Source organism: Lissotriton helveticus, chromosome 2_1 (genome assembly GCF_964261635.1).
Source record: "Lissotriton helveticus chromosome 2_1, aLisHel1.1, whole genome shotgun sequence".
Classification (NCBI taxonomy): domain Eukaryota; kingdom Metazoa; phylum Chordata; class Amphibia; order Caudata; family Salamandridae; genus Lissotriton; species Lissotriton helveticus.
In genome coordinates, this window is record NC_136059.1 from 554922066 (window position 1) to 554948510 (window position 26445).

Genomic DNA, 26445 nt, shown 5'->3' on the forward strand with positions numbered 1-26445 from the left:
ACCAGGGCCAATTCTTTAGATACTTAAAATTAAGGATTAACTTTGATGGTTTGAAGAAATAGCTTAGATTCCTTCGAGCTTTATTATCAGTGGCAGTAAGATCTGTAATCAGTACTAAACGATGTGGATAAATTGAATAGAGATATTCCCCATCATCATAATATCTCAAAAGAATGTAGTGATTGTAGCATCCTCCCCAGGCCGGGAGCGTGCAAATGAATACGCCACACATAGAGTTCTGTAACAGACACCGTTATTCCTCAAAATATTTTCACACACTGCACTCTCATTATGTCATTACCATTAATAACCAAACCTTAAAAACTCCCAGCAAGTTATGTAATTTCTCTGTTGAGTCCACCCAGAACCACAAGGGTCCTAGTGCACATAGCCTCACAACACTACATCTTCCCGTTGTTAAACAAAAAGTATAAACAACAGTCATGTCATAGTTCTTCGATAAGTTGTTGAGGTGCTCACACTAGCAGCCACATTGAATGGTATGAAGTAGTTGAGATGCACTCTGTGCACAGATGGCACAGGTTCTCATGCTTGATCTGGGTTATTAGGCAGGGTCGCCTCATTCATGGTTGTAGGAGCTGACGAAAGTAGAGGTAGCTGATTAAAGTGTGATGAGTCCCATTTGAAAGACTTTCAGGGATGATGCGCACTCACCATGTGTTCGTTGGACGTCACAATCCTCAAAAGATACACAGCAAACAAAGTGTCCCAGTCACCTTCATTGCATTGAAGACTGCTTCCTGAGCTCATCGACTCCGATCAAAGCAAAACCAAAGGGGATGATGGACGGAGTGTTAAACAATGCAAGCACTCACCCCCAGTCAACTGATCTGGGTTTAATCCATCATCATTCTTTAGCTCACTCCGCCACCCCAGTTCAGACATGGCCATATGCAAATCAGTTTGACCCTTAGTCCAGCCTAAACTGCCAAGCCATGTCTTCCCTGGACCGGAAACAAGCATCCTGGGACCATTAAATAACGATGGATTAAACCCAGATCTGTCACTGGGGGTGAATGTTTTGCCAATGTGCAACATTCCGTCCATCACCCTTTGTGTTTTGCTGTTCGCCCTATGTGGGAAGGGTATGCCCAGACGTGGGCCCCTTGCTCACTAAACCACTGGAGTCAAGCTATCCTGGCTGATGACAGCTGATAGCCAGAAACCGGTCCTAGGATGCTTGATTCCGTTCCAGGGAAGACATGGCTTGACAGTTCGGGCTGGACTGTTACCATGAGGCACAGGGTCAAGACTGATTTGCATATGGCCATGTCTGAACTAGGGTGGAGTGGGGAGCAAAATAACGATGGATTAAACCCATATCTGTCACTGGGGGTGAATGTTTTGCCAATGTCAAACATTCCGTCCATCACCTTTTGTGTTTTTCTGTTCGCCCTATGTGGGAAGGGTATGCCCATACGTGGGTCCCGTGCTCACTACGCCACTGGAGTCAAGCTATTCTGGCTGATGACAGCTGATAGCCAGAAACCGGTCTTAGGATGCTTGATTCCAGTCCAGGGAAGACATGGCTTGGCAGTTCGGGCTGGACTGTTCCCATGAGGCACAGGGTCAAGACTGATTTGCATATGGCCATGTCTGAACTGGGGTGGCGTGGTGAGCAAAATAACGATGGATTAAACCCATATCTGTCACTGGGGGTGAATGTTTTGCCAATGTGCAACATTCCGTCAATCACCTTTTGTGTTTTGCCGTCGACTCCGATCGGCATATGTTTTCATTTTGCACTTTCGAGAAGTGTCTGTTACTCGAACCTTATTAGCAGTCATGGATCAGTCGGCTGTCCATTGTGGCAGTTTGGTTTCGATATCTCTTCCAAATAGCAAGGTGGCAGGACTCTCACCAGTTGTGGAGTTGAACGATAAGCACGGAGGGCTTGACACAGGGCCTAGTTTAACTCAATTCCCTCCATCGATGCTCGTTGAACTATTCTTTTGGGGTAGGCTTGAATCGTTCCACAAAATCATTGGCTTGGGGCCACATAAGTGTACTCTTTTGATACTTGACATTGAGCCTGACTAGAAACTGCTTGAATTCTTTGCTATTTAACTGCTGACCATTGTCAGATTTGAGAATGGTAAGGACACCCTATGCTGCAAAGATATCGTCCAGCCGCTCGATGACTTTGTCATGGGTTGTCGATGATAACTCGTCTACTAAAGGAAAGCATGAATACTCATCAGTGGCTACCATGAGACGATGTTTGTTTTTTAAGGGCACAAAGAAATCATCTGCAACTCTTTCCCAGGCATTTGCAGAAAGGTCAAACATTGTCACTGGATGCTGCATCACTTTGAGGGGAAGGCAGTTGAAAGGATGGCCCTCTTCTAGTTCCCTCTCAACCAGTTTTTCTAGGGGCAGGAACCAAACTCGGTCTCTTAGGGCTCTTTTCGTGTCTACAATGCCAGGGTGTCCTTCATGGGCTAGTTAAATGACTTGCTGTCTTAGGCTCACAAAGATGACGATGCTCGAGAAGTGTGGCTCAATGGTTAGAGCGGCAGACCCTGATGCAGAGGTCTAGCCCGGGACCAGGGTTCAATTCCCCACCTCGGCGGGTCTTGAGCTCAAAATAAATTCCACGGACCTGATAATTTTCGCCTCGGTGCCTATTCCAATCATGGAGTCCCACTCTGCAACTCTGGGCAATAGCTTGCTTAATCTCCACAACGGCCCCCACAACGCTAAGGATGCCTGGCCTCCACCTTCGGGGTGCCCAGGAATGGACACCTCACAGGGAAAGCCAGGGTGGGTTCCACAGCGGTATTCGTACAAGCGCCTTGAGACCCTTGCGGGTGAGTAGTGCGCTATACAAGTATCAATTACATTACATTACATTACATTACATTGCAACACCTTCCCTGGTAACTGACAATTCATCCTGCACATTTTTGAACTTTTGAAATGTAACATTGTCAACAAAAGGTTGAGTGCTCTTCTTTCTCAGTTGAGTTGAAATAATGTCTTTGAGGATAAGCATGTTGTTGTTGGCACTAGTAGCAGCAATAATCTGTTCAACATATAGGGCTGCTAGCATGCTGGACCTCCTTATCCATCTTGGATGTCGAACTGTGATGATGTAGTGGTACTCGTGAAAAGTAATCCGCAGGGCTCTGATCATTACTTGGTTTGTGTACAATTGCAAAGTCGTAGTACTCTTGCAGTCACAACCCCCACCTCTCAATACAAGGGTGCATCTTGGCTTTAGAGTTTCCAAAAGTAGTGAATAATGCTTTGCGGTCTGTAATGATAGTGAAACATTTTCCGAACAGAAACACATGGAAATGATCAAAGGCCCCCACTCTAGCCAGACTCTCCTTCTCTGGCTGAGAAGGCACGCTCTGTGCCAGACAGGCTTTGACTGGCATAGGCCACAATATGTCTCTGAGCATTCAGATGACCATAATGTTGAGCAGGGCTGCCCCTAGTCCCACACAACTTGCATCAACTGTGATCTCAGTATGTAACTTGGGTTGTATTCTCAATTGCATGCTTTATTCTTTTGAAACTTTGATCACATTCAGGGGACCACTGGAAAGAGTCATTTCGTTTTCTCAAGTCTCTCAATGGGAAACTCACAGTAGCAAAGTCAAAATTGTACCTTGAGCAATAAATGGCCATGCCTAAGAAGGATTGCAGCATGGTGACATCTTGTGGGTGGGTAGGGGGGAGTGGCTGACAGTGCTTGCGCTTTATCTGGGTCAGAAGTCATTCCCCGTCAGAGAATATGAGCCCAAAGAACTTAAGCTTTGTCTTGGGAAACTTATACTTTGCTGCATTCAGAGTGAGACCTGCATCTGCGATTTGCTGGCACTTTTGTTTTAGGAGCTTATGATGCTCGTTTAGCATTGTCCCAAATACAAATATGTCATCATTGTAGTTTAAAGCCTGTGTAACAGGTTGAATTGTTCAATGTATAACATCCTGAAATATTTCTGCAGCCGACTACACCCCAAAACTCAACCTTTGGTATCTGAACAAACCAACATGAGTATAAAAAGTAATAATGTACATACAGTTCTATTCCAGCTCGAGTGGATGATATTCCTTGTTCAGGTCAAAAAAACTAGAAGACTTTGGCTCCGTTCAGCTGTGTAATCATGTCTACAATGTGTTGAGCAGGATCTCTTTCTCCCTCAATTGCTTTGTTGGACTGGTGCATATCAACACAGATGTGCACCGCACCTCCACTGTCCTTATTTGGCATCACCACTATGGGCGAGATCCAAGACATAGGATCAGTGGAACGCTTAATGATGTCATGCTTCAACAGTGTTTCCAGTTCTTTCTCAATGGCTTCTTGCGTGTGAAAGTGACTCCTCGGTGCAGCAGGGCAACAGGGTGAATGTCCTTGTTAATATGAAATTGCACTTTCACTTTCTTAAGCCTTCCGAAGCCATGAAACAACAGCGGTAACTGATTCACAAATTCAGATTGAGTATGGAGGTTATACTTGGGGATATCAGTCCCATGTTGGCAGCAGAGGCAAAACTAGATAAGCATTGACTGGATGAAGTTCCTTGAAGAACGTGAATTAGTGCTTGCACTAACGTTTTTATGTCAACTTATTGCTAAGAATGACACTTGACTCTGCAGCGGTTTATCAGCAGCCCACATGTATACCTTTGTGTTTGATGGGTTGAGGTGTGGTACAGAAGACAGGCTGTTAACATTTTTAACTGGCATGCTGTTAATTGACGCACCACTGTCTATGATAAAAGTTATGAGGCAAACAATGACCTTTATTGTAATCTTGGGGCAGTGTCTAAAATAATTCTGTTGTTTTGTTTGTTGGTTGGTTTTTGACATTTGTTCTGCTCTGCAAGCTGCCAAACCAACATGTGCATGTCTCTTTTTTGTCGATACCATCATTGCACACCCATCTTCTTCACTGGAGCTTGATAATTACATTGAAAAGCGTTTGTAGGATGAACTTGAGAATGATCGAATTATGTCTGGTTTCTACTTGCCTTAACTGATATTATTCTTTGGCCTTGTAGGCATGGCTAGAACCCTTCTGGAACCTTCTAGAGTATATTTTATCTTCTCACTGTGACACAGTTGGCTTCTCTTTTGCCTTCCAAACTGCTATGAAGTGGTTTACTTCCCCACAACCTTTGCACATCTGTGCAATTGTTACAGGTATAATTGTGAATGGTGAATTTCAATCTACATTTGTGAACACACAGTCCCTCTGGGATTGCACGGCACAATTGGCTGAGTTAAAAGCTCTACTACTAGTGCTTGAATTTGCTGATCCTGATTTGCCTACACTTATTGTGTGCGACTCTTTTTACTGTGTACAGTTTTTCAATGGCAATTTGCTTTTTGGAAACAAAATTAATTTGGAGATTCTAAGGGTAGCGTAATTAAGCATAAAACACTTTGGGTCTGAGTGGCTGCTCTTAAGTATCGTTTTCCACTTCCACAAGTTATCCATACAATAGGACATCAGCGTGTGGGAGCACACGCTGTTGGAAATCCAATGGCTGATGGAGAAGCCAAATCTGCAGTAGACACATATACAGTTGCAGCTGTTAAGAGGTCCATAACTAATATTGACAATGATATTTTGGCAGCCAATGCCGCAATGAAGGAGGGTACATGTTCCTCCTGGGTTTCCCTTCATGTTACACTTCGCAGTTGACTGCTTCCAAAGTACCCTTTATAATTATTCCTACAATTGGTGATCGTTTGATTCCCAACAAGGACTGCAGACTTTCACTAATTGTGGACGCCCATGAAGGCATGGCTTCTGCTCAAGCAGGAGTGTCAGCTACAGTTCCCCTTTTACAGCAACGCTATTGGTGGTGCGGTTGATACCAACAGACTCGCAAACACCTCAATCACCTTCCATTCAGACCAAGGTCCGGCTTTTGCCTCTAAGGCTTACCGTGATTCATTGAAGTCTATGGGGGTGCAGGTTAATTTCTCGTCTCCATATAGGCCTGAGGGTAACTCTGTTGTGGAGCGGATGAACAATGACTTAAAGTAGTCTTTAATTGCAAGGGTATTAGGTAAGAGCCGTAGTTGGTTAGCTTATCTTTGTGGGGTTCAACATGCACTAAGTCATCTCCCTAGAAGATCTCTTTGTGGGCGAACCTCATACAAAATTCTCTTTGGCATTAAGAAGTTTGTGCCAGACCTTGACGGTCTAGACGTTGTAGCGGGTGCCGCAACATTTTACGTAGATAACCACTGTGATATATTACAGGATCTACAAAAGAATCAAGACACTCTGGCGAAAACTAATTTGCCCTCGTCAATGGATGCAGAAGTGCTGATTGCTGTTTCTGGCTGGCTACCTTGGTGATCTGGTCCAGGAGAAAGTGGCAAACATGAAAGAACTCGGTCCCACATACCGTGCTCTGTCCCGGTCCTTGGTTTTAAAGGCACTCTAACAGTGATTTTCCTCCACTACCAAGATGCAAAGACAATCGCTGTATTTCAATTGAACATGTCAAATTAAACCATATGGCCGTTACTCAAGAGCATGCCTACAAGCTTCCCACGTCGGGATGTTTCGGCACATCCTATGAATTCAGTTTCGTCTGATTCTCCCCGGCAGCCAGAAGGGGAGATCGAGTCTTCAATTGACCAATTATCAGTTTTGCCTTCTACATATTCAACAGTGGAAAATGCATATTCTTCTCCACCTGTTGAACTCTCAGAGACCCAACTGCATCCTGATTCCAATCCTGAACAGCCCCCTTTGTTTCACCTCAATTCCAGCGGTTACTATATGGAGCAAGATAATTTTTCTTTCAACACTTCTTCATTGTCTTCAGTTGTCTCTCCGCCTCCTGCACAGATTTGTGTTTTCAGAACATGGTTAAGATGAACTTATCTGGTCGCACCTTGGACTTACATCTGGATAATTTTTTCGAATATGTTACTCTTCATATGGATAGGATTCGTGATTGTGTTTTCCTTTTGATTATTGGACACTACCTACCTGAACGCTCTGCAGTGGAACTGGTCGAAGGAGTATTAGCTCCACATTCTTCCTCCCATAAAATGAAAAGAGAACAAGCCCTTGTTAACATTTCAGGCGTCCCAATCGCTGAGGGCATTGCGTGGGATAAAGTGCCATTCAATGTATCTGGTCCTACGGAGACCCTACAGATATCATATTTCTTCCGTGTTTCCTTAAGTGATGTAGTTATACCTGAATTGCATTCAGATGATTGGGATGTATATGCTGTAAATTCTTTGTGTTCTGATTTGCAATAGTACACTGTCTTTGATACAGAGGATTTAATATATGAATTTCGCTAATTCCGATGATTTATTTTGCTACCCACTCACTGGTTACAATCTTTCCGACCCAGCACATATTATTTCAAATGGAATACCCCAACATCAAGTAAATACATGCTTGCCCAGACTAAGTTAGTTTATTCTTCATCCTTCATTGCATACCCCTGAAGGGTTATGATTATTGGTGGGAGAATGTTGAGTTGAAATCTATATGGGGCACTAAGGTTTGGCAAGTGCAGGGAACTGAGTCCTTGCATCGAGCTTGTCAGATACCTACTCAAATTATATTTCTTAATCAGACGGTCCAGCAAACTACTTGCTTTGGATTGGCAACTTCTAAAATTATAAATACTTGCACTATTCCATCCCTGGCCTTTTATGAGACATGGCAAAAAAAAACAACTACACTACAGATTTTTTTTTAAATTTATTTTATTTATTATTTATTTATTTGACTTATAAAGTGCACTATCACCTTGCAGGCATCCTGGCGCTGGTGGCTCAAAAGGTCGGGAGAGTGTCAGGCAGGACAGGATGGAGTGCACAAGTTACAGTTGTTTGGGAAAAAGCCAGGTTTTGATCTTTTTCCTACAGGGGAGAAGCTCCCTAGTTTGCCTTATCTCGCACGGGAGCAGATTCCAAAGTTTGGCCGCGGCCACCTCGAAGGATCTGCCCCCTGATCTAACCTTTCTAAATCTAGGCACCCTCACCAGCCTAGCCGCTGAGGAACGGAGCAGCCTGGTTGGTGTGTACCAAGCAAATGTTCGATTGTAGGGGAAGAGGGCCTATTCCATGGAGGGCCTTAAAAACGAGACAGAGGGCCTTAAATTGTACCTTCTGTCTCAAAGGGAGCACATGCAGTTTCACCAAAGCATCCGGCCCATGTGCTCTCCTAGGAAGCCCCAGAACCAACCTAGCGGCCGCTGATTGCATTCTTTGGAGTCTATCCAACAAAAATCATGGGGACTCCAGCAGTAGGGCATTACAATAGTCCAACCTACTAAGGATCGTACACCTTGCCACTTGTGCACGTGCCTTGAGTGGTAGAAGTGGGAGAATCTTCCGCAAGGACCGCAGAATAGAAAAACAACAGACGGCCGTTTTCTTTACATGCGTCTCCATGCTAAGCTTCTGATCAAGCATAACCCCTAGGTTACGAACTGATTCCACTGGCCGCACTTTAGTCGCTGTCTCAGGAGGCCAGAAATTCTCAGGAAACGGACTGGAGATCTTATTTCAGGCGCTAAAAAGCACCTCCGTCTTCCCCGCGTTAAACTGGAGCGAGTTGTTTTTTAGCCACCGTGACGTATCCCGCAGGCAGTTGTGGAATACCTCCACAGGTGTCGATTCATCTCCCTCAAAAGAGAGGATCATCTGTGTATCGTCGGCGTAGTTTATTATCTTGATTTTATAGGCTTTAATGAGCGATACCAGAGGTCTTAAGTATAGGTTAAAAAGGATGGGGCTGATAGCTGATCCCTGTGGCACCCCGTGTGGAACATGAGAGAACGCTGATTGAAAAGGGGGCAAGGACACCGCCTGCTGTCTGTCCCGCAAAAATGACCGAAACCACATCAGAGCACAACCTCTCACCCCAGCATCACTTATGCAATTTGTTAAGTGCACAAATACCCTTGGATGTCTCGGCGATGCAGATGGTTGATGATGGGACAGAGTGGGTGCTGGTCTGTTATTGGTTGAACAACCAGGTTTTTTTTTTTGTTTTTTTTTATTAGAAAAAAATATACAAACAGCAAGGCAAGGATTACATTACACGAAGCACCAGTTCCAGACGGGGAAGGAAGAAAAAAACGAACAACCAGGTTTTGAGTTGTTTATGGAATGCAAGGAGAGAAGGGGCGGTCTTGATGTAAAGGGGGAGTGTATTCCAAAGTCTGGCAGTGGCGACTATGAATCTTCTGTCGCCCCAAGTTGATTATTTTGTTCTGGGGACGTTTATCAGGTTTGCTGCTGAGGAGCATAGGGGTCTCGTTTGCTTGTAAGGGCATAGCGTTTTTTTGTAGAAATTCAGGTCTTATGTGGCTTACTGCCTTATAGGCGATACACAGGGCCTTGAACTTTGTACGGCTTCTGATGGGTAGCCAGTGGAGCTTACGTATTAGATTGGATGTGGTATTAAATTTGGGGGTGATGCTCAGGATCCTTGCCGCTGCGTTCTGCAACATTTGCGATTTGTTTAGAACTTTTTCCTGGGCGTTAAGGAATAGACCATTACAATAGACATAACTAGTGTGCTCATGAGAGTTCTGCCGGCACTTGATGGAAGGTAGGGTAGAAGTTTCTTTATCATTTTAATGGTGTAAAAGGCAGAGGAGACAACGTTGTTGGCCTGTTGTAAGAATGATAGTTTGTCTTCAAAGATGATACCTACGTTTCTGACTTTTGTTACGGAGGATGGAGGTGGCCCCAACTCTGTTGGCCACCATAATGGAGACTAGCTGGGGGAGAACTTGGTCAAGATCATGACCTCCATTTTTTCAGGGTTCAGTTTAAGGCAGTTGCTTGCCATCCATGCACTTATTGCGAGCATTCCCTTTTGGAAGTTTGTCGCGACTTTTTCTCCATCATTGTGGGTCTCTAGTACGAGCTGTGTGTCATCGACGTATGAGGTCAGTCGCATGCCATGAGACTTGATGACCCTCGCCAATTCTGACACGTATATGTTAAATAAGGTTGGACTCAGCGAGGATCCTTATGGGACACCGCAAGGGAAGGTGAAGGATGGGGATTTGAAGTCGCCTAGCATTACTGATTGGGAGCGATTAGAAAGGAAGGAGGTAAGGAGGGTTTTGGCTTTATTTTTAATGCCTATGACAGAGACACAGTTGATGAGTGTGGTATGATCGACCCTGTCAAATGCTGCTGAAAAGTCCAGCAGCAGCAAAGCTGCAGCTCTTCCCTGATCAAGTATCATTATGATTTCGTCTGAGGCCTTGATAAGGGCTGTTTCGGTGCCGTGGCCCTTCCTGAAGCCAATTTGCGTGTCGTCTAATAGGTTGTTCTCATTAATGAAGTGTGACAACTGAGTAAGTATTACTTTTTCAAAGACTTTGGCGGGGAACAGGAGGCAGGCGATAGGTTTGTAGTTTTTCATTCCTGTGGGGTCGAGGTTATGTTTCTTTAAAAGTGGTTTAGACAGTTTCTTTTCAAATGGATGGGTATGTTCCTGTGGTGAACACTGAATTGCAGATGTTAGCTAGTACTAGGGCAATGATCTCGGGTATCAGTTTTAAAACTGTGGGGGGCATGGGTCGTTGGGAGATCCAGATTTGATGGAGGAGATGTGGACTTAGATTTGGTCTGGCGTGACTTGGGTGAATTCCAAGTGGGTAGGGAGGGTGCTGTCCTTGGTGGAGCCAGGCTGAGTGGAGATAGGTGTGTTAGTGTTATCTGTGGTAGCAGTGGTAAGGTTGTTGGTAGAGAAGTGGGCTGCGAAGTTGGTATATATGTAGCTGACTTTTTCTTGAAAGAATGTGGCTAAAGAATCACAGAGCGTTTGAGTGGGGGTTTTAGGAGGGTTGGTTTTGGGACGAGGATAGCCTTATCCAACGGGATGAGGTCACTGTCTACAGACACTCACTCAGCGAAAAAAGTCGCTTTTCACCACAAGTTGAAGTATTTTAACTCGATTTATTCTTCAAAGAGTTCCTTGAATACTATCATGTATCATACATATTTAACGCCATTGTATATATCCAACTTCATTTTCATATTATTCTTCATATCTTACAATAGTATCCAAAGTATTAACATTACTTCATCACAGGGTATAGGATGCCCCTATGCATTTCGGGACCTGCCCTTCATCAGGGGGGCTAACCTGTAAAATCTTTGGATGCGTTCGTTTCCATGAACGTCTATTGCGGGTCCGATGGTGGACACCATCGGACCCGCAATAGATGCCGTGTTTTACAGAAAAACGACCGGACGTTCATGGAAACAAACGCATCCAACGATTTTACAGGGTAGACCCCCTGACGAAGGGAAGGTCCCGAAATGCATTGGGGCATCCAATACCCTGTGATGAAGTAATGTTAATAATTTGGATCCTATTGAAGGATATGAAGATTAATATGAAAATGACATTGGATATATACAATGGTGTTAAATATGTATGATACATGATAATATTCAAGGAACTCTTTGAAGAATAAATCGAGTTAAATACTTCAACTTGTGTTGAAAAGCGACTTTTTTCGCTGAGTGAGTGTCTGTAGACAGCGACCTCATCCCATTGGATAAGGCTATTCTCATTGCATAACACAATTCGCCTGAGGACAGAAGGAGATAGCCTACAGACCCAAACCTATGATTACTCTAACAAAAAACATTTTTTTTCTAACTAAGCACAGTTAACCTTGATTACCACCGGAGAGCGACGGATTCTCACATCTTATTGAGGGTTGGATTTGGGGCCTGACAGTCTAGTTACAACCTGGAACAGCTATTTCGTGGAGTCTTGAGATGTTTCGATTTGATTAAGATAGTACTTACTTTTTTCTGTGATTATAAGGTGTTTATAATTGGTAAGTGCTAGCTTGTAGCGTGTTTTCTAAGTTTGGTTGTAATTCTGGCACCATTGTCTTTCTATGTTTCTACATGATTGTTTTTCAAGCCTGAGTGCTTCTGAGAACCATGGGGCTGATGGTATTTTGCTGTTTTTGGAAGTAATTTTTAGTGGCATTAAGGTGTTGAAGGCTGAGAGGAGCCATTGGGTGTATTGCATGGCTGCTTGCTCAGGTTCATACGGTGGGTCTTGTTGGGAGGACAGGAGGTGTGATTTGAGAGCAGAAGGGGAGATACTTTTCCATGCCTTGAATTGTTTGGGGAAGCGGAAATTGCTTGATTGGGGGTATGATTTTTTATGTGCATATTGAAGAAAATCGCACAGTGATCTGTCCAGGGGAAGGGGAGGATGTTTCCTAGAGTGATTTGCTTATTGTTAGTGTTAGTGGGGCCTGCTAAGAGGGTGGGTTTTGTTACTAATTGAGTGAGTCATGTCGCTTGTAGTTCTGCTTAAATTGTATGATAAAAATGGTGCCTTTAAATGTAATTCTTCTATGATTAATCCAAGGGGGTGGGTTTTATGGCCAACAGACATAAATGCTGGTCATTTGCGTTTTCTGAATACTACGAATGTGCTTACGATACATAGACCAGATCCTTGCTACCCACATTCAAATACAGTTACCACTTGTTCTGTTGGTAAATTGTGCCAACAAAGGTTGGAATACTCCACACTGTCTTCTGTAAACACCATCCTTCCCCTTTATCGGATGACATAGATCTTTCTGATTTCCTTCTGGGTCCAAAGTCCCCATACACTAAAAGTCTTGTTTAGTTTCGGATACTTGTTTCCAGTCCAGGGAAGACATGGCTTGGCAGTTCAGGCTGGACTGTTTCCATGAGGCACAGGGTCAAGACTGATTTGTATATAGCTGTGTCTGAACTGGGGTGGCGAAATGAGCTAAAGAACAATGATGGATTCAACCCAGATCTGTGACTGGGGATGAGTGCCTGAAAAGTTTCAGCGCTCCGTCCATCATCTTGTGTTTGCTTTGTTCGCCCTAAGTTGGCAGGGTATGCCCAGACATGGGTCCCTTGCTCACTTTTCCACTGGATTCAAGCTAGCCTGGCTTATGAGGGCTGTTAGGCGAAACCTCCCATGATCCTCGTTTCCAGTCCAGGGAAGACATGGCTTGGCACTTTGGCTGGACTGTTCCCATGGGGCACAGGGTCAAGACTGATTTACATATAGCTGTGTCTGAACTGGGGTGCTGAAGTGAGCTAAAGAACGATGATGGATTCAACCCAGATCTGTGACTGGGGATGAGTGTCTGAAAAGTTTCAGTGCTCTGTCCGTCATCTCCTTGTGTTTGCTTTGTTCGCCCTAGGCTGGCAGGGTATGTCCAGACATGGGTCCCTTGCTCACTTTGCCACTGGATTCAAGCTAGCCTGGCCTATGAGGGCTGTTAGGCGAAACCAGTCCCAGGATGCTTGTGTCCGGTCCAGGGAAGACATGGCTTGCCAGTTCGGGCTGGACTGTTTCAAGGAGGCACAGGGTCAAGACTGATTTGCATATAGCTGTGTCTGTACTGGGGTGGCGAAGTGAGCTAAAGAACAATGATGGATTCAACCCAGATCTGGGACTGGGGGTGAGTGTCTGAAAAGTTTTGTTGGAGCTTATGGCATCCCATTTGGCAAGCTATATATTGGGCCCTGATGATATGCTGTAATTGGATATATTGTTGCGTACAACATTTTTGCCCCCTGTCTTTTGCATAATGTCTTTGTGATACGGTGTCTCAAACAGCTGGGACTTCCAAGATGGCGCCTGTAGAATTGCCTGCTGGCACAGAGGGTGACACATCAGATAGGAGAACGGATTGACCTGAGACGTCATGTCCGACACAAAATGAATCATGGGAGACTGATGAACGTGAGGTGCAAGAGGAGCAGAAAGGCAGGGCGGAGAATCAGGAGGAGCAAAGTAGCTGGTGACAAAGGGAGGTGACCATGAGGAGAGGAGAGTTGGGCAACCCAAGACACCACTTAGAAACAGCGCTGATGTATCCTGTGGTCCCCAAGACAGAGAGGATGCAGTGATACCCCTTACTAGGTCTAGGAGGGCCGTAGTTCCAGGCAAGTCCCATTGTTTCACTTTGTTAGAAACTGGTGGGGATTTGGAGAAAAATCGTGCACAGCCCCAAAAGTGGTGACAAGAAGGGAGCACTTCCATTCACCCTCCCCCTCTCCACTTTCCCATCGGGTGACAGCACAGGAGAAGGGTAGTTAAACTACCAATAGTAAAATCTCCACCCTATCCCCCCTGTCAGACCTAATTGTTTTTTGTTTTGTTTGTTTCTTTTGTCATTTTTTTTAAGTGTTCCATTGCTCCAGGGGCAGCACCTTTGCATGCACACCCTGTTGCACAGGAAACGTGCTGTCAGCAGGCGCATGCGCAGCACTCAGTCATTGTGTGTGAGACCAGTCCTTCACTTTTTGTGAGATGCCTGCACTCACAAATTAACACTGTAGCACCTCGATCTCCTAATTGGGAGAGGCACCTTTTCGTGCTGAACATTATATATTGGAGGCTGCTTGCTCCGAGTACCCCATACCTCTGGTTCCCTTCCCCAAGTCTTCCCTGGGGCATTGGTGGTTATACATATTGAAACTTTCACATGAGAACTTACAGTTGTGTTTACACTTTGCAATTCATGGGATTTAGTCTGAACTTTGTGAACAAGGTTGAACAACAATGCCCCCCTGTTATTCTGTTGTGGTCAGGCCCTAACACCTAGACAAAACATGAAGATGCAGCTATTTTTTGGGAACACGTACATTCATATGAGAGTACACGGAAAGGTAATGCACACTTGGGGAGGTACCTTTCCAGGGAGAAGAGCAGGACAGCACCTGTGATGTAGATCTACCATCCAAAGACTGAAGTACGGGGTCCGCAGTTAACACTCAGAGATCTTCTAATATATATTCATCTTGCTTCTATACAAGGGGAGGGAGGTTAGGCTACTCTGGCATTCATTATGACAGCTCATTTTATGATGTACGAACTACTTGCTATTCTGACCGTATTTGTGTTAGGCATTTTTCTGTGATTGTGGCAAGTATATTGCATACTAGAGCACGTTAGTTCAAAATACATATTTTAAACTTGTTCATGTCTCTGTTAGATCTTATTGTGGACAAGTACAAGAGTGTGAGCGAAAGGGTGTGTCTTGCAACCCCGATTCCCGAGACAGTCAGGAGTGTTGTGTTCTGGGGTGTCTAATCACTTGTTCTTCTGTAATGAATAGGAGGGCAAGTGAGACACTATAGCTAGTTGGTTACGGGCTCATATTTACTAAGGTGGTAGGATAGCTCAGTCCCTGCATACTGAAGTCTCATAATCCCAAGCATAGTTCTGTGTTTGCGCAGAATCCCTGCAACAATGTTGGTTACAAAGTGGAGTTGCAGGACATTTATAAGGCATGTCTGATGGGTTCTTGAATAAGGAACGACTCCCTAAATTATGACAGAGAAAAAAACACACCAGCATGGCACGGAACCTGGAAGGGAGGATGGAGGATCTGCCCAGGCTGCAACTGGGGGCCCAACAGAGTTTAAAAAGTCATCCCACCCTATAAATAGTGTGCAGAGAGCACAGCAGCCAACGGACTGGAAGTAGGAAGAAAGCAGTACTCCTCAGAATAGTTTTGCCTATGCCGGGGTAACACGGAGGGCCAAAAGGGCCTATACAAAATAAATGAATACTATACAGATTGACTGGCAGCAAATGGACAGATTGAGCAAAACTAGATGCTGAGTCTATCCAGGAAAGTGTTCTATAAAGAACAAAAGAATGGCATGAAGTGCTATATAACAACAGTATTATTTCAGTCCAGCATGGACCACATGCCATTTCACCATAAGGGACACAATCTGGAAGGTTAGAAAATACTTTTGAACCTGATTCTGAGTTGGAATCCTTTGGAAACCTCCACCAAAAGTTCTCACTCTTTTTGAACCTCATTCAGAACTCAGATAATTTTCTATTAACATAAAGGTGAAACCAGGATCTTGACTCCAAAGCTTCCATTGTTCTTTAGCTCAGTCCTCAAAGTCAATGGACATACAATGCACTGAAAGGAGCACAAGCCAACATATTTTTACGTACTGTGAAGTTATAACTTCCACATAATCAGCACTAACATGGCAACACAATATGATACTTTTGCAGTAGCACACAGGTCTGCTAAGGAGAAGAAAAGTGATGGTAAATAAACAAGTATGTTACAGCTGAGAACATATTGTACCATAGCAAGTTTCAATTTTATATTGTTAAATATCTTTTTATAATATTGTCTCTAAAAATATGATAACGCTAGACATTTTTATTGCTGATCAACTTCCTATGGTGGTCACTTAGTTCACTGATTCAATGGTGTAAGATTGTCAGTAAATCCCAAACTGTAAAATCCTATACACATTAATATTTGATCCTTTGAGTTGATTAACTCCATTAAATCTGAAGTTTTTAATAGCGTAACACAGTACATGAGGAATCAAGAAGGTGAACTAGCTTAGTAAATAATGTAGACCGATTTTATGTTTGAAGGAAGTTACTCTATTATTATTATAAAAGTTTAGCTTTTATAATATGTCTGTTTGCTGAATATAATGAAGGTATGTTATTATTTGCCTTTATTCTTTTACCTTCATTTTATTCCTGTATATCTGTAATCAACACACATATTTGACTTAACCTTGAAAAAAACGCTGAAATATTTAGAATTTTGAGAAACACCTTTTGGGTGCAGAAATATAATTTCTTATTTTATCTAATGTTTGCAAAAGATTCTAAGTATACATGTGAGTCACTATTAAAAAAATGTAGGAGTCAGATAAACACTAAATATATTTTGACCTGCCTTGTTAAAGGTACTTCCAATAATTTGGTTTATTAAATAATTTATTAGCATTGATGGGGATTGACAAAAATCACATAACGCACTCTTGATCTGGGCTACTCTTTAATTTAAAACCCTGAATATTTAGATATTCACATTGTAACATGACAATTGCAGAAAAACTAGATTACTCTAGGATTGCTTATCAAGTTTATAAGACCAGTACCGTGGGTCTAAATATTTAACAAGTAAGGAATTTGGATGTGTAAGGAGGCTGCTGTGGCAAACACTGCATTTAATAGGGTAGGTTATAAAATGTATTGGGCTTTCTTATATGTGGCCTAAACTATAAGGGGCAGATTGAGTGTCCTGAATAATGTAATGCACCAAGAGTCTCAAATATTTTGTTTTATATTTAATAATGAGTAATTTTATGTTCATGATTTCCTTTGTCTATTTAGATAACCTTGATATCTCCTTGTTCTCCAGAGCAAGATAAAGTGTATTTAATACAATTTTTGTAAACGTTTCAAATTTCATGCTATGAATTTTGTTATCTAATTGTGGATTGTGGATGGCTCTGCACTTCTTTTCATGATTTCAATTAGTCACCAATAACATTTGTACTTATTCCCCATTCTTTTTCAAATCAAACTTGAAATCGGATACAAAAATACACCTGATGCTTATCACAAATATTCTTTGCACAGTGGTGATTCTGTGTTTGATTGTGCCACGTAGGTACTGTGTCAATGTTACAATGTTTTGTGTATCACAATGGTGGATAGAGTTATTGCGTTATGTCAGCGATTGTCAACCATTGTTTTATAGCTAGCTTGATGGTAAATTGATAGTATTGCCACTTTACAAAGTAGTCTTCATAAAAATGTAAATGGAAAAATGTATTACATTTTGAAAATGTAGCAAAATATGAAGTAAAATACACAGTTGTCATACACAAATTGAAAACCTAAATGCTTTAAAGAAAACTGGTTATTAAAAAATATATGTTAGAATTGTAACATGTTAAAAAGGAAACTAACATACTGGGACAAATGTAGTTGAAAATAAACACAGTACCTGTTTATTGTTGTCATTTTGACACAGCCTTTTCATGGACACAAAATGTCTAATTTTCCTGGTAACACAAAGAATCAAACATTAATACTTAAAACAGACAAAAGATATATTTTCAAAACGGCACAGCAATAAAAAAAAGATATCTTATGAAGATATGCCTCACTAAATATTATCCTCTGTTATAAAAGGCAGGTTGCCTGATCCATAATCATTTGCCCATCTGACATGAATTTACACTTGTAAATGTATTGAGTGGCATAACATTACACATTTCTCAAGGCTTTTGAGCAGGTGTTTCAGAGTGGCAATGAGTTACAAAATAAGTGAACAAACTGTTTCACAAGTGTACTGACAAACTTTTCGAATCACATTCCCAGACTTGATACAATCAGAAATGCTTTCCGTAAAGGAGGGTGCATGGGAGTGTAAATCTATATTCAGGATGGAAGAGCAGATGGGGACCCCAGTAATTGGTAAGGAAATAAGCGGAGAGGTTTTGTTCAATGGGAACAAAATGTTGTCACAGGAGATTTTGTTTTAAAGTTAGCAAGTGCAGTTTTGTTAACCTTTTAAGCATGTATAAATGTACACTATGCACATTTACGCTGTGAAGATGTTTAATATGAATACTGTACAGGAAAACAGATATAAAAAACACAAAATTCCTGCTGTGGATTGAGAGGCAATATGTGGGCAGGATCGCAAAGTGTATGAAGGAGATTTATATGGATTGAACAGAAGTTTGACATCCTGTTAGAGTTGCATTGAGGACCATACTTATAAAGTACTTACATATCGTGCATGCCTTTCAGTCCTTTCCATATTTTAATACTTTTATTACATCTAAACTATTTGTAATGTTCAAGCTCAAACAACTACAAAATAATTTTATTTTAAAATACACCTTCCCTAAGGAAAAGTAATAGCTGTTAATTTTGCTTCTTCCATTTCTTTATAGCTGTGGATGATTTAGTGTTTGGTAACTTGCTTGTCATCAGCCATAAATGAATGTGCTTGTTTTCTGTGTTATTTCACCATAGAAGAGGATGTTGAAACAATTGAGTAGAAATGAACACCACAATTGAACAAACCTAGACTACACATTCTACTAAGAAACACAATGAGATACATTGAAACATAATCAAAATAGTCTTTTGCATCATGCCTTTGTTGCAAAAACCTGACATCTACTTTCATCTTGTACTATTTGGAATTTATCAGCGTGCTTATGAGTGAGATGAGCAATGCAACTTCCGATATATTTCAGTGTATTCATACAGTTCACTCAATGCATGCACACAAAAAATCAACAAAAGAATTCTTAATGTTTACATATTCAAATGTAAATGCAGTATTAGACCTCTTGCAAAGACTGACAGGAGCCCAAAGTGTGATCACAACTGCCTTTAACCATTCTTTCCAATGCCTCCAAAATTAAGTGGGATGTAGAGGCAAGAGCTAAAAAGTTTGTGTGTGGTAAAAATAATTTTTAACACCTGATTTTAAAAGAAACTGTAACAACCCTCTGTACATACAGTTGTTCAACTGCTACAAGTTTGCATATGGGAATATTACACATTTGGGGCCATATGTATCAAGCCTTTTTCCCATTTGCAAACGGGTAGATTCTCAGAATCGGCCCATTGGTGAATTGGAAAAAGCCTTTTGGGGTGTATCATCCCAAAAGGCCATCACAAAATAGAGAATTGCAAAAGTTGCGATTCCCTATCTTGGGAATGCAATGAAGGAAATGCAAATTGCAATTCCTTAACTGCAATTCTGGAAGCACCAGCTATTTGACCTTAAGGAATTGCAAATTACCACCAACTTCAAGGTGGTGGTAATTTGCGATTTTCTTTAAAAAAGCACTTTTTTGATTTCTTTAAAGTGCCATATGTCGCACAGACATGCCCTTTGGGCATGTATGTGTGTAAAATGTGCACACATGCATATTTCAGGGGTGCAACAGGGTGTCCTTTAGGCACCCTTGCAACCTTGTAATTGCATTCTCAATTTGCGATTCTCTAATTGGAAATCACAAATTGAGAATGTCTTCCCATTCATTCCAAAGGGCCTCCAAGCCCATATGAATGAATGGGAAGGTATTCCTTAATTGAAAATCTCAATTTGCGATTCACAAATAAGGAATATGTAGGATTCGCAAAAATTTTAACAAATCCTACATACATTGCATTTTGCGATTCTCTAATTGAGATTAGCTAAAAATCTCAATTTGAGAATCGCAAAACTCTTTTTTGATACATATGGCCCTTGAATGTTATTGGTTTGCAAAGATATCCATGAGGGCTCCTAGAATTATGTATCACTTCCCTCTAAGTTATGATTTTACTGCAAACTCTGAAGTAACCTTACCAAAAAGAATAATAACCCAACATGATCCTAACCTACTGTGGCCTTCTGTACATAAAATACTCAAAACTTGAAGGGAGTTGGGGACACTTTAAAAGGTATTTTTCTTTTTAGAGAGAAGAAAATAAGGGGTAAAAAATTAAGAAAATTCTAGGACAGTGGCACCACTGAACTTATTTCTGTCTGGTTCTTGTTTATCCCTCAATAGAGGGAAAAGAACATTGGTCTCTAATACAGTAAGATGTCGGGTCACAACAATGCAATTGCTCCTATCCTGTCTTCATCAGGAATTAACTAATTCAGAATCAACTAGGCACCTGACTTATCTAAAAATGGAGCAAAAAAATTCATACTGAATATTCATAAGAGCAATCAGGAAACTCTCATATTCGGCTCTTATTTTTGCTTCCCAAAAGGAGTCATTAAGGCCGATCTGATCATCCACACAAGACACACAGCAAAATTACAGGATACAAGCAGCAGACAATGACCTACATTCAATATGACTCATTATTCAGTGACCTAAAAAGGCAAGCAGCAGCCCCAGCAAAACCTCCTATCTACCATTCTCAGAGTCAGACTCCTAACCATTATCTTAAGCCTACTAACACTGCCCAAACAGCTACACCTAAAGACAATCGTAGCCCTGCAGTCTACATAGATTCACAGAGACTGCAACTTGGCCATTCCACAAATATCCCTCCCAGAATGAGAAGCAACTACTCAATAACAGGAAGTGGGATAGGACACATGAAACAACCCACAGATAAAGAGCATGTGATTGAAACAAAAACGGAGACAGTTCAAAAACAGTTGCAAACATTCACACAAAATGATAATACAATCCCCCCCTCCGAATCTTACAATTAAAACAAGCCCTAACAGGTCTACCTGGGCAGATAATATGGGGGTGATTTGAATTTTTTACAAAATCCCTTAGTCAATTCATCCAAAAAAGATCGACGCCAGAATAAACCCCAAGTTGCTATTGCCATACAAAGTTGCAAACTTGATCTAGATGTTATCGATCATTGGCGCTCCTGTAATACCCTTAAACGTGAATACTCTTGCCACTCCGGAAAATATAATACAGCATCTAGGTTAGACTTTTTTTTAACATCATACGGGTTAGAGGTACATAAGTATGCTCATCTACCGAACGCGTTTTCAGATCATGTAGCACTCTATATGGAGATAAGAATAGGGAGGCAAGAAACAGAGGCACCTAGGAGATGGTACTTCAACAAATTGAACCTCGCGGATATTCAATGGTGTGCAGATATTGAGGAAGAGATTGAGGAGTTCTTTGAATGAAACAGAGGTACAGCCCCTTTAAACACGATCTGGGATGCATTTAAGGCCACTTTACCTCCAAAGAAATCCCAAAGCAGAAGGCAAGAAGGGAGGTGAAAATTAAATTACAAACAAACCTTTCGCAGGCAACCCAAGAACATTATACGGCGAGATCCTCACTTTCGGGACAAAGGGTATCCGAAGCTAAGCGAAATATTAAGGATTTTTATTACGATTTAGGCGAGATCAATAGTAATCTTTATGCTCAAAACCTATACGAAGATAGTGAATATACAGGGAAACTCTTGGCGTGGCAAGCCAAAGAAAATCGTACCCGAAATAGGATAGAGCAATTAATTGACCCTGTTACCAAAGTGCAGGTGAAGATTACAGCTTCTATCGGTGAGTTGTTTTTAAAACATTATGAGGGAGTTTACCAAGCCACTGAAGAGGTTGCATCCGAAATGATTGTGGAATTTTTAGAGACACTAGAAATACCTAAATTAAATCCTGAGGGGAAGAAACTGCTGACCAAGGACTTTACAAATTCAGAACTTGATGAGGTAATTTGTTCTCTTCCCAACGGTAAGGCTAATGACGATGAGGGGCTCCCTGCAGAATAAAAAAAAAAAATTGAGGGTACTCTACGTAATGAATTTGTACTACTAGCCAATTTTTTGATAAAAGGAGGATCACCCCCGGACTCTTTTCATTCGGCAGTGGTGGTTAGCATTTTAAAAAAGGGAAAGGATAGGGAAAACATTAATTCATACAGGCCCATAAGTCTTTTAAACACAGATTATAACATTTTTATGAAACGTTTAACGAACCGGTTGAATAATATAGTAGGGACTCTTATTGGCCCCGATCAGTGTGGTTTTATAGCTGGAAGGCACCTTAACACGAAAACAAAATTTTTACTGGAGGCACTGGACTATTTTAAGACTAATAAGGTAGAAGCACAAGTTTGGCTTTTAGATGCAGAAAAATCTTTCGATTTGGTGTCATGGGACTGCCTTTTTGCAATTTTGCACAGCTTCGATTTTCCAATTGTTTTTATTTTTCTATTGAAACAACTCTATATGAATTCTAGGGCACAGATTATTATTAATATTTTAACATTGGGACATGCCAGGTAAGCAGAGGCACGCGCCAAGGTTGCCCTTTGTCGCCAATCTTATTCGCCTTATTTATTGAACCTTTGGCGATTGCAATCAGGGGCACAATGACCGACACAGTACCCGTAGCCGGCATGACAAATATTAAACTATATGCCGACGACATCGCCCTGTTTTTAGATCTAAAGCCCTTAAGTCAGGCAAAAAATTTTAAAAAATTCTCTGATTTTCAAAAGTTAGGGGGTTATAAGATTAATGTTAACAAGACGGAAATAATTTTAGCCAACTGCACTGTAGACACTTTATTGCCGGAATTTAGGATGATCTATAATACAAGCCCAGGCATATTTATCTCCGATAACTTGGAAGATCTGTATTCGTTAAATTATATACCTCTGTTAAAAAAGGTTGGTTCCCAATTAGATCGCTGGAATCTATTACGTTGTCTATAATGGGACGGGCTGCTCTAATACGTATGTCTATTTTACCTCTTTTTAACTTTCTTTTTAATGCAGCCCCCTGCGCAATACAGTTCTCTTTTTTTTAAAAAAGTGGATGCCATGATTTCCTCCTTTCTCTGGGCAAGAAAAATTCCAAGACTCGCACTTAGCATTTTGCACCTTCCGTCTCTACAGGGAGGGTTGTCCCTCCCAAACATTAGAGAATATTATTTTGCCACTTTTGCACAAAATAGTTTTAGGTTTTTTTTCTTAGACGATCACGAAACAGATAATTTTTTTATGAGGAAGATGTTGTTGGAAACTTAAATTATTGATCCCGCCAGAATCACGAAATACCCAAAGAAGGTCCGTTTTAAGTCCTGAAAGTGGCTATTTAAACAGAAAACCCAGCTCCTGAAATGTTATGGTATCTTTAGAATAAGCAGTTCAACTGCTTTAACTAATCTCGGTTTCGGAGAGGGGGGCTGCCTGGACAAAAATATAGCGCGATTATGGAAGGACAATGGCTTCGAGAAGATTGAGGATTTCCTCTCAGGGAATCGATGGAAATCCTGGGAGAAAATTTCCAGACAGATAAATCAATCAAAGACAATATTGAATTGGTCTTTTATTATGCTTCATGCGGAGCTTAGAGAGTTAGATGTCGGTAATCTATGTCATAAAAGTGACATATCAATAGCATTAAATAATTCAATGCAAAAGAAGATCAGCAATTGGGTTAAAATTTGAAAAGAAGACAACACAATTGAATCTTTTGACAAGGTCAGAGAAAGGTGGAGAAAGAGGGAAGACATCGAAATCAGTAAATCTACATGGGATAAAATTAATAAATTTAATAAAACTCTCTTCCGCGGTGCTAACTTTAAACGCATGCAATTTTATAACAAATGGCTAATTTATAGAACCCCCTCATTCCTCCACAGTATATATCCCCAAGTTGCCGATAAGTGCTTCCGCTGTGAAGAAAAAGGCACCTGGAAGCACATTGTCTGGGAGTGCCCAAAAATTCAGGAATTCTGGAAGGAAATAGAAAAATACCTCATTATCACAATCAAAGCCAATATTTCATTTAATGAATCAATCTCAGTTCTAGGCTGCTCTCCGAGCCCCACTCCCCACGATGAGTACCTGTTTATAGCTTCCCTGATAGCTAAATCACTTATCTTACAGTGCTGAAAATCAGAGATTGTACTAACCTTTCAAGCATGGAAGGCAAAACTACTAAGGATTCAGGGGAGGGAAAGGAAATATGCATTGAGATCTGGGGCCATTAAGAAATATGATAAATACTGGAGTGTGTTTGAATCCTAGACTTATAGTGGTGGATATTGATTATAACTTCTCCTTCAAGTTTGTCTCCGAGACTGCTACGATTAATGCATTATGCACACTGCACTTTAAGAATGGCTCTTAAACTGTTGAAATCTTGATATGTTTTTATTTTCAAATGAAATCAGTGTAAATGGATTTAGGTTGTTTTTCAGGGATCTGATTCTTATTTATTCTCTCTCTGTCGTTTTTTTTCTGCACATGCACTTTATTCTACACTGTATTCACGTTTCTGCTAACATGTATTGTAATGATTATCTTGTGTTCATGAACTCTCAATAAATTAAAAAAAAAAAATGATAATACAATCTGCCAATGTCCAACTCACAAACTTCCTGAATACCAAATCAATGATAACCTGCAACTACTCAGGAAAGACATTGAATGGGTCAATAGGAAAGTCACCACTCTTCTACTCACCCTAGAGAATATATACATAGCCACTGCCAAATGCAATTTCCCCCTGTCCAGCAGTAATCTTATCTACGAAAGCAGATGCACAACTCCCCAGAACAACAAGCTCCTCTGGCTGAGAAGAACGAACAATCACCTCTCAGAAGAAGAGATAAACACTCAGCTAATTGACTATCAGCGCACACAGTAAACCTCTCCAGTTACAACATCATATATCTGAGATCTTAGCACATGATCTTACATTCTCTTCCTAACTGAAACATGGCTCAACCCAACAGCAGCTTCAATACTGGACCTTCTCATTCCCAAGGATTTTGCCATCTTGCGTCTAGATCGCGCTTTGAAACAGGGGGGAGGACTCGCCATAGTCTACGGAACCCCCCTCCCTTAAACTCAATCTTGCTAAAAGAAACATCATCATTTGAACTCATGGAAACTGAAATCAAACTTGACAAGAAACTGTTGCTACACTCCTTGCATACCATCCACCAGGAGACAACACAGTCTTCCTGGAGCAACTCATTCACAAGATCGCAATAAATGCTACTCCACAATAACATATTATTAGGAGATTTCAACCTACATTGGAACAATGCCAAAGACCCCACAGTGGCCACACTCAATGGCCTGCTTTTGGACCACAACATGATTCATGTATGAAAGGATTCAACCCATAACAAAGGTGTCACACTGGACCTCATCATTGCCAAACTGGGATCAGTAAACATCCTAGACATTGCCCCAACAGACAGGTCAGACCACCATCAAGTTCTTTTCCAAATATCCACACACTAAACTAAAATTAAGGGTCAAACAAGAAGGGGAAAAACATGGGTGAGGGAATAAAGAGCCATAAACGAATCAGAACTAATGGGGCTGTGCCAACCTTCCTTGCCACCCCAGTCTGAGCATACATTAGTGCAAGATCTGACACATCTCTATAACAATATGACGACATAATCCAGAAGGCTTATGACAAAAAAGAAAAAACTGTCAGTGCCTTGGTTCAACCAAAACATAAAAAACGTAAACATCCGGAATGTCTAAGGAGGAAGGAGCTAAACATTACCCATCTTGAACAGTTGAGAATACACAGAATCTCATACAAAAAAACTATCTTCAATGCCAAAACAACAGCTATCAGAAATCAACTAGACGAAGCAAAGAACCAGCCCAGAAAACGCTGACATAATAAAGTAACAATCAGGAAAACTTGCAGAACCCACACTCGCAAACAACTCAATGGAAATATGCAATGCCTTCTCAACTGTCTTCAAAGAAAAAAATCACAACCATAAGCAACTCTATTCCCTGCAAAGCTAGCGCTCAACTTTGGGAATCTAACAATGCCCCCCTCACAATGCACAGCAAGGATACTGACCAGCACATCCCTACTGTCCCACGGAGAAGTGGAGCCTTTTGGAGCAGTTACAGTTCTCTGTTGGAGAGGATAATCCAGAAAACCATTCAGTCATTGAAACCCGACACACATTTTGATGATCCCAGTCCCTCCCACTTTCTGAAAGAGATTCACTTAGCAGCCACCCCCCTTGTAGATGGAAATTATGAAGACATCTCTCCAGCAAGGTTTCCTTCCATAATGCCTGAAATTGGGCCAAGTTACTCCCCTACTCAAAAGAACAGGCGCTGACC

At 41.4% G+C, this 26445-nt stretch overlaps 1 protein-coding gene across 2 annotated transcripts in view; it reads right to left on the bottom strand.

The window, feature by feature from the left end:
• PDE8B (phosphodiesterase 8B) overlaps positions 1-26445 on the bottom strand; it is a 1092370-nt gene that overhangs the window by 269333 nt on the left and 796592 nt on the right. For both annotated transcript variants that reach the window (XM_078677318.1, XM_078677317.1), the window contains one exon: positions 17808-17865. In XM_078677318.1, the coding sequence (XP_078533444.1) occupies positions 17808-17865 (58 nt within the window). The remainder of the gene's footprint in view (positions 1-17807; positions 17866-26445) is intronic.